This window comes from Anas platyrhynchos, chromosome 1 (assembly GCF_047663525.1).
Source record: "Anas platyrhynchos isolate ZD024472 breed Pekin duck chromosome 1, IASCAAS_PekinDuck_T2T, whole genome shotgun sequence".
NCBI classification, from domain to species: domain Eukaryota; kingdom Metazoa; phylum Chordata; class Aves; order Anseriformes; family Anatidae; genus Anas; species Anas platyrhynchos.
This window is the reverse complement of record NC_092587.1, coordinates 7144443-7153294: the sequence shown is the minus strand read 5'-3', so window position 1 is coordinate 7153294 and position 8852 is coordinate 7144443. Positions and strand designations below refer to the sequence as shown.

Below are 8852 nucleotides of genomic sequence, written 5' to 3'. Positions count from 1 at the left end.
CTGCAAATTGTCGGTCGCCACTCCATAACTGGATTAAATATTTCCCCATATATAAGGCGATCTATTTAACCTCATTGGATAAAATCATTTATGGGGGTTAATTATTAGCATTTCTTATTTTATCTGCTGTCTCCTTTTGGATATAGGAATTCAAATAGCAAGCTACACTGAAAGTACATCCTGGGAGAAAATATGTCTTTGCACTTTGAGAGCAGAGAAGATAAAAATCACATTCTGCATGTGAGTCTGCTCTCACGTACCCTCTTTCTATCACAGTTGATTATGAAGATAATTATGTATAAATAGTTGTCTCTTGTAATTGGCCTTTGCCTCTTGCTGGAGTCATTCAGTAATGTCACAGTTTAGTGTTTACTGTTGTGAAATTGATATGGATTTCACAGCGCCTGGACTGTGACATCTGAGGCAGAAGAAGGAAACCAAAGAGAAAATGGTACGCTGGGTCGATCTGTTTGTAATGCACAGCCTGTCAGTGACATGTACGATGCTTATTTCGCCCCAAAAAAACTTCAGAGCACCTTAGCAGCACGATCAGTTCCTTTCAGACTGAAAGGAAGGTCCCTGCCTGCACTAAAACGCAGCCACCTCTGATGTGCAACGTGGTGACTTCCAGGCAGCAGCTGTAGATCAGGAGAGCGTCGTGCCCGGCTGGATGAGCACAGGGAAGTGCTAGAGAAGCAACTCCATACAATCTATATACCTAAGGACTGCGAATCTGTGAGTTATTTAGTTCCGAGTTTCCACGTGCTCGCTCCTAGCAGCTCTCCTGGAGGATGAAAATGTGGAGAACAGCTAATGGGCACGGAGAGCAGCTCGCATAAATTCTGTATTTTTAGCCTCGCGGAAGGGACCTTTACTTCCTCGATGCTGTGGCTCAGACTTCACCTTTACCCAGTACACGTCAGGCAGCCCATATGTTTCACTCCCTCGGTGTGACACGCAAAACCCCAATGCTACCTCTTTGCTTAGCACTTCGCTCCTGACCTCGCTACCTTCCTTTTTATTTTTTTTTCTTCCCTACCATGCTGACATTTCTTTCCAGGCCCTTTTCTTTCTTTTGTAGGGCCGTATTAAGCTTGATTCTGGTTTACTTACTGGGTAGTTCCTCCTGTTGTGCCGTTAAGACAGTCATGCTGTACAAATAAACAATAGTAACAAAGAAGCTTGGCTTATAGGAGAACTTTATAATTCCGTAGCTGATTGTTTTGTCAGCAAGGCAGGTGTGTTCCTCTTGAGAGGAGGAGTTGCCTGTGGTGCCATTCAGGTCCTCTTGTGCCTTTTAATTGAATCCCTCCGAGTGCTCTTCCAGGAGTTAATCTCCACCTGACTTCTTGCGAGGCAGGTAAACATAAGAACCAGTTTTCAGAGGGAGTAACTGAGCTGGCTGGGAGGGCTTCAGCGTTACAGGAGTTAGGTGATGAGGCAGCTATTTCAAGACACTGAATATATTGTTCAGTCTTGAGTGACTTGCCTAAGGACAAAGTGTGTGCCAGTAGCAGAGTCAGAAATAGAATCCAGGAGAGCTGCCCTTAGATAGTTGGTTTTTTGTTGTTGTTGTTGTTTTCCCTCTTGTAATTACTATTCCCTCTGTACACATGTGTAAACAGGACTGTTTTTCTGCTGAACGCATGCCTGTGATTACAGCAGAGACCTCCACAGAAAATACCCTTTCGTTTGAAACAGAAATTCAATTTTCCGTGCGTGTCCTGTCAGATCTGTGAATAAAAGATGCCAGTATTTATTTTTAGGGTCATCTCGCATGGATGTTAGTTTCTGTAAGTGAATACCCTAAGGTGTCCCTGAGCCTCCTTTCCTCGGAACTCAGGGGCCAGTGACCTCAAGATAAGTCAGCAGAGCTGCAAGGTGCAGCCCTATTGTACGTCACTGGTCTTCTTGTCGAGGCAAAGTTTGAAAGTTCCTCCCGGTCTCTGGGAAGGTGAAGTTTTCATTATAAATCTGCTTTCCATCTGTAAAGCAAGAAGCCAGATAATTGGCATCTGGTGGGATAATTTGCTGTGAAAATGAACACAGTAATTTAGGGCAGGCATGGCTATTCCCTAAAATCTGTGAAATATTTTAGCTAAGCCTCTCCAGTGTGAGCAAAGTTGGTTTTGTGTGTTTTTTTCCCTTTTTTTTCTTTTTAGGAGGTGCTGATACAGAGCACATTTTCTGTGGTTAATTCGATGTACATGAAATAAACTGCAGATATATTGATAAATTATGTAGTAAAACTGTAGCAATGTGTTCGGTGTTCATTTTTTCCAGATCACTTGAGTTCTAATTTTTTTTATCGTTTTTCATTCCAGATTACCATCATGAGATATATAAGATCTCTGACTACAGCAATGATGTTAATGGGGAGACCAAAGAAACACAACCCGTTTTTTTAGGTATGTGCTTGTGTTGATTAATTTCAGAGCAACATAGCGTGGCCATTTGCAATTAGGGAGGAAAAAAATCTCTCTGCAAGCATGGGAAGTGCCTGCCATTGTTTAATATGACGTTCTTTTCAAGACCCTTTTATTCCACGAATTGCCAATATATCCTTTATTAACACTGCTAAAAGTTGTAATTTCAGACATAAATGTTTATTAGTGTCTACACACAGTGCTAATTATCACTCACTCAGAGAGCCAGATGCTGACTCTGCAGTTTTGCAGCTCTCTGCTCACCCCATTTACATTGCATATTCTCTGGCATGCTTCGCTGGCAATAGTTTGTGTAATTGGGGTATTACATCTTTGACATCTGGATAACAGAAATTCAATTTCCAGGAAGCTGCTATTTGTTTGGTTTTGCTTCTGCCTTGGGTGGGATAGAGGATTAATGTGCTGTCTTAATGTAATGTCCTTTCACCTCTGTAGCCGGCCTGCTAATCCTGCCATGGGAAAAATTAAATTAAATTAAATCAACAGTTAAAAATGTGTAAAGAAAACAGAGAAGTAATGTATAGTCTGCAGCGTGGTGTATACCATAGCCTGATAGGACTAGTTATCGGTCAACCTTTATCCTTCTTGCCTGTGTGCTTGGTGTCCTTTGTAACTCTTCTGTAGAATGCTTCTCCTCCTGCTCCCAGCCCCCTTCTGTCTCATCCAGGACCTCTTCTGGGTGCTGAAACCTTTTGCAAAAAAGGACAGTGGGCTAAAATCACAAGAATTAAGGCGAGGTTTTGACATACAGTAATGACTCTTAGTGTGTAAAGCAAGCTCTTGGTCGCCTTGCTAAGGCTTTGGAGAAAGCAGGTGCCTTCACAGCAGGAAATCTGGAGGTGTCTGCCTTTCCCCAGCTGTGCCGGGAGCCTCAGTGTTTGCGTGGAGGTGATTTGAGGTTTCTGGAGTCTGTGTGTGTTGCCCCCTAGAGCCGGTGAGAAGCACTAGTCCTGAGCACAAGAAGCAGCACCTGAAATCAAGCTGCAGGTAAAATGCTTTCGTCTGCTAAATTGATTGTGCCATAGCCTTCCCTAGAGGTCAACAGCAAGTGGAAGAGGAAAGGGGGCGTCTTGGGCAGCGTGGAGTCTTCTGCTGATTAGAATATTTACACAGGAGGGAGAGCTGGGTTAAATTCCCTTCTCAGCTTCTCACTGTTAGGGTTGTGAGCAAATACTTCATCTCTTCACCTATTTCCAGGGAGCGTGAAGGAGGCTGCTAAGCTTTGTGTTTGGATTCTGCGTTGTGTAAGCACTTTTGGGGTTGAACCGCCCTAGAGATTTACCATGAATGTTTTCTCTTCAACCCCAAATCAGAATAAGGCTTTGTCAGGAGTTAGGTGTCTAGCTGCCTAAGCCAGGGTGCTTCCAGGACTGTGCAGGAGTTTGTGCTTTGACATTTGTGCCGTGACTCAGACCAATTGATTTTTGGTCTGGTTGCGTTGCCTTTTGAGGGCTGCTTTGTCTTTTGAGGGCAGGCTTGTTACCTGCTTTTTGTTTGGTTTTGTTGCTTTTGGTTTGCTTGGTTGATTTCTTTATTATGACCAGCTTCTGAATGTGCTCTGGCATCAAGTTCACCTACAGCAGGAGCATGTCTGCATTTAGTCCTTACCAACAAGTCCCACCAAGGGACTTTCTTCAAGGTGTTGAAGTCCAGAATTGCAGTCCTGGGAGCCCACCTTCAGTTGCTGTGAAAAGAAGGAAGACCCTATTTTCTAGAGATGGCCTGATTTCCTCAAAGCACGTTAATTTTGACAAAACCCATGATTTATGACTGTGCAGGATCTGCAGATGAGGAATTCTTCTTCCTGTGGGAGCTGGGTTCGGTGGGTTGCTCAGAGCTCACATCACCCACTCCGCTTTGTCCTCACGCCAGTGTCCAGCTTCTTAATGACAAAAGAGGTGGTCTGAGATGTAGGAGAAGCAGTGCTGGGAACTGAACTTGGCTGAAAGCACTTGAAAATTGAGCTCCCACCTTCCAGCAGAGAGATGGGATGAGCGGCATTTGGCATTCCAGCTTCCCTTTTGAGAATTGCACGCTGCACGCCATAATTTTTCATTGTACTTCAGGGAGGATGGGAGAACGATGCTTCCCCCAGCTCGTTGTCCTGGCCCCTAATAAGGTTGTAATCCCTGCTTCGCTTAATTTCAATGTTCTGTGCCAAAATTAGATAATCACTCCATCGAGTGCTCGGGTCCTTGGTTTAGAGTCAAGTTTGTTCTTTGATTTAGGTCTTTTGACTGATCCGTGGGATGACTACAGCTGTTAAAACCTCAACGTGCTGCAGCCTTTAGTATGTAAATGGATGTTAAGATATGTCAGCGAAACTATTTACTGCAGGAAAGGGGAAATGTTAATGTCATCTTACAAGTGAAGCAGTGAAGCTTGGGAATAAGATGTGCGGATGTTTTGGTCAAGGGATGCACGGACGAGAAGGGAGATTCTGGGCTAAATGATTAAGCATTTAATGCGTTGTTGAGATCAAGTGTCAGAAAGGACCTGTTGAACCTGGATTTTTATTTATTTTTATTTCTTGCACCAGCACAAAATGGGCAAAAACCTGGCTTTGTGTAAACCTGGGCTGCGAACTGGAGAAAGCTTCAGCACAAGTGTGGTAGTGGAAGCGACTTCTGTTGGGTGCTTTTTAAATGGAGCCTCGTTAGCTTAGGAAGTTTGCACGTGTGTTGCAGCAGCTGAGTTCGTGGGAGATCACCCCGATGTCTTTTCTAATCCTTTCCTCTGATAAGATGATAAATAGCAATTTGCAGCTTCCCAGACAAAGGATGCACCAAGCGCAGCCTTTGCAAAATTCCGGGCGAACCTCTTGCTGCTGCTGCCTTTCGCAGGTGAGGGCTGGCTCCTGTTTTGTTTTGAAGGGAAGGGCTGGGATATCTAATATCAGGAGAGTGCTCCCTCTGAAAAGCAGGACGCAGCCCGGAGTGAAGTGCTTAAACCTTGAATGTGATCGAGATTTAAGACAGCCCTGTCTGCAGCTTTTAGCAGGTATCAGCATTAATGTGCTGTCAAGGCTGCTAGCCCAGGCTTGGGAACACAAGCCCATGCAGGGACCGTGCAACACAAGGTTTGTGGACAACACCGGTTAAAGCCAGCTTGTCTGTAAAAATATCTTTTGTATATACCACTTTTTTTTCCCCCCAGTCATAATATTTTATTATCAACACACACAAAAAAAAAAAAGCAGGAAAAAAAATATACCTCCAGACCGAGTGTTTTTACAATGCTTTCAACTTGAAATTCAGGCTCTATGTTTGAAAGGTTAATGCAGAAAACTAATTATATTATCCTGGTAACCAAATGTGTGATGAGACATTTGTCTGTGTAATTAACAGTGAAGAACTTTTATAGTTTCATAAAATCGAATGCTGCGCGCAGTGTGCTCGGAGCATTTGTTTTGGAGAGATGTCCAAACCAGAGATGTTTATGACTGATATAAAGGGGAGCTGAAATGCACTGTAATGCAGGTGTCTGTGCATTTTACAGCGTTTCACGTTGTTGAAATGGAAGGCAGCAGATTAATAACGTTAGCGTGTCATGATAAAATAAATAATGGGTTCTTGGAGCAGGGGAATGATGCATAAGTTACTCACTAATTCCAAGAATTTATTCTGTCCCAGAAATAATACCCTTTGCAATTTATTCGGAGAGGAGAAAGTTGACTTAACGCAAGTCTGTGAAGTTACTTGGTACTTTTAATAGAATTACATCCCAAGTATGGATGTTGCAGTAATAGCTGCTATTATTAAGGCTGCAAAAAAGATCATTTGAGAACGCAGATATGTAAAATAACTTAGCCAAGCATTTCCCTTTTGGGGCTGAAGCATGATCTTGACATGGGGCATTTCCAAGAAGACATTGTTGCACTTTTTTTTTTTTTTTAATTCTATGACCCTGTGAGTATGTAAATGTAGAAACAGTTGCTCACTTGCAGTTTCCTGAGTGATTTAGTTGACACAGTGTGGCCTGAAGTCTGCAACTTCAGTGTCTGATCCTACTGGGTGTTTCTGAAACTGTTTTACCAGGCTCTTTGGAAGAGTTATTTTGTTGTTGTGGCAGCATTGGGCCACCTCATCTGATTTTCCTTCCAAGGAAGCAGCCCTCCAGATTCACAGTGGTGTCCAGGTCTGCCCCTGGCTTTGATTCTGCAGGTTGCTGTGCTCATATAGGAGTGTTGGTGATGTCTGTTAACTTTCTGGGTCTTGCTTTCAAGCATCATTTCAGAGCGCTGGTAAGATGCCTCACCTAAGACGGCTCCAATATCCCGATAGATTTGCTAGGGGTAGTAAAAGTCCCAGGCTCATAACTTATGGTGCTCGTGTGACCCGCTGACATCGTTCGTGACCGCCGCGCTCCCCGTTGACTTGGGTTTGAAGCTTTTAATTTGCAAAGCGTGTTGTTGCCTGTGTTACTTGTTCAGCATCGGTTCGCACATGCCAGCGAAGGCTGGGGATCACTCCTTTGAGAAATGAGTGCTTATCCCATCGGTTTAGCTCCACAGTTGCTCAATTCAGCTTATCCACGGAGCAGTCACAACAACTTTCCATTCGCTTTAGGAAGCCTTTGATCTGATAAGGAAAGAGGCACACGGCTCCTTTATTTTCCTCGCGCTGGGCTTAGCAATTTTCAATTTCAGGAGCCCCGAATAGTACAATAATGCCAAAAATAGCAAAGTTTTGAAAGTTAGGGCACAATGGAGGTGTAGTTTTTGCTGAGAAGGGTTGCCTAACTCCCTCCTAGGTTACCTGTTGTTCTTTCCTTGAGCACCACGTAATGTTCACAGTGGTGTTTTGGTCAGTTCAGCCTGACTGCGCACTGAAGGTGCGCGTGGTGCATGCGTGCACCTCCCCAGTTCCCTGCAGTACACCGAATTAGCCCTTACAAGTTCTTCAAACACAAGCAGCTGACTTTTGCTGGCCCCGTTCCAGGAGGAGCACTGTTCAAGTGGTGGCTAATAAACTGGCATTTAATAACTTTGATTATATAACCTGCGTGCTCTGTCGCAATTTCTTCTGAGCCCTCGAAGCTTGCAAGCCATGCATCGACTTCAGCATTTTTCTCTCCTCTGCAGTTTCGTTTCCTTGCAAACTGGACCAATGTCACCTCATGTGTATTTTCCTTGGTATCTGTTGCTGCATTTCCTAGGCTCTTGATAACTTCTGAACTCATTCACCAATTCCAGCCTAGTTTGACACAAAGGCAGAAATCAGAGATACAAAGGTCTTGCAGGAGGCAGCCTGATAGAGGTAAAAGTCTTGTTTATATAGCCAAGCAGGGAAAATTTCCTTAGGAGTTTTATCTGCCAAAGCACAGCAGGAAGAGACACTAATTCATAGAAAACCTGACTTTATTAAGTCAGCTACGAATACTTCCCAAAACATTTCCCATAAATGCTAAAAATAATGAAATTAATTGCAAAATATCAGGCCAAGAGAACATTACAGTTACTCGTTTACATAAGTCAAAAGGGGAAAAGAAAAACATTATACAGTCCATTATCCAACCTTAACTCATTCATATATACACTTCAAGAGATATGCATTAATTACATTGCAGTATAAAAGAAGTGGCAACCAAATATGTAATTAATGTTTTAACGAATGGGTATGGCTGCGTGTCGCTTTATCGCTCGTTGTAGCGCTGTGATAGTATTTGACAAATTATTTGGAAAAGTCTAATAACCTGTTTGTAGGCAGCGAGCCATATTTGTATTGAGTTCAATAAGCATAACAGGGAAAAAATGCTCAAGCATCCAGAGGCAGAGAATTAATGAATTATCAGTGATATTTCATTAACTAAAATGGTTAGCGGTTGTGTTACTTCAGCCGGTGGCACGCTGAGCATGTGGATGCCAGTTCCTAACTGGACGTTTATGTTTTAGACCTGTACATTTGATATTTTTAATATTCTTACACCTTTCAAAGCAGTATGTAAGTGTGAGTATCTTAACACTGTGCATACTTGCAGTAGGGAAGGAGAATGAGGGTAATTTGGGGGGAAATCACTTTTTATGAATATTTGATGTAGAATCTATGAGAAGGTTTTGTTTTGTCCTTTGTTGTTCTATAAGATTGCAGTCAAGCCATGTGGAAAAATAAATTATATATAAGAGGCGATCATAGAAATGACTATAACAGTTATTAAAAGCATTGCTAATATGTTTCTGCTACCACTCTTATTTTCCCATGCAAGCTCCTAAACAGGGCTGTCATTTGCCATGCCTATCTGTTTTGAACAGTAATTTGCAAGTGAATTCAGTGGTTTCAGATAAACCCAAGGGGATTACACAGGCAATCTGAGAGGCAAAACCTGGCTGCCTCCTCGGGTACGTACCCACACGGCTTGCAGGGGAAGGCTGCACCGCAGCAGTGGTGCTTCAGAAGCCCAGAAGAG

At 43.1% G+C, this 8852-nt stretch overlaps 1 protein-coding gene across 5 annotated transcripts in view; it reads left to right on the top strand.

Annotated features, from left to right (window-relative positions):
- Positions 1-8852, top strand: part of BEND7 (BEN domain containing 7) — a 46435-nt gene that overhangs the window by 2252 nt on the left and 35331 nt on the right. For 4 of the 5 annotated variants that reach the window (XR_003498054.3, XM_038185333.2, XM_013098772.4 and 1 more), the window contains exon 2: positions 2325-2408. Coding sequence is in view for 3 of the 5 variants with exons in the window: in XM_038185333.2 (XP_038041261.1) it covers positions 2325-2408 (84 nt within the window). In the remaining 2 variants the exon portion in view is untranslated. Of the gene's footprint in view, positions 1-1298; positions 1361-2324; positions 2409-8852 lie in introns of those variants that run through there. The other variant, XM_072024136.1, reaches the window with a different exon arrangement.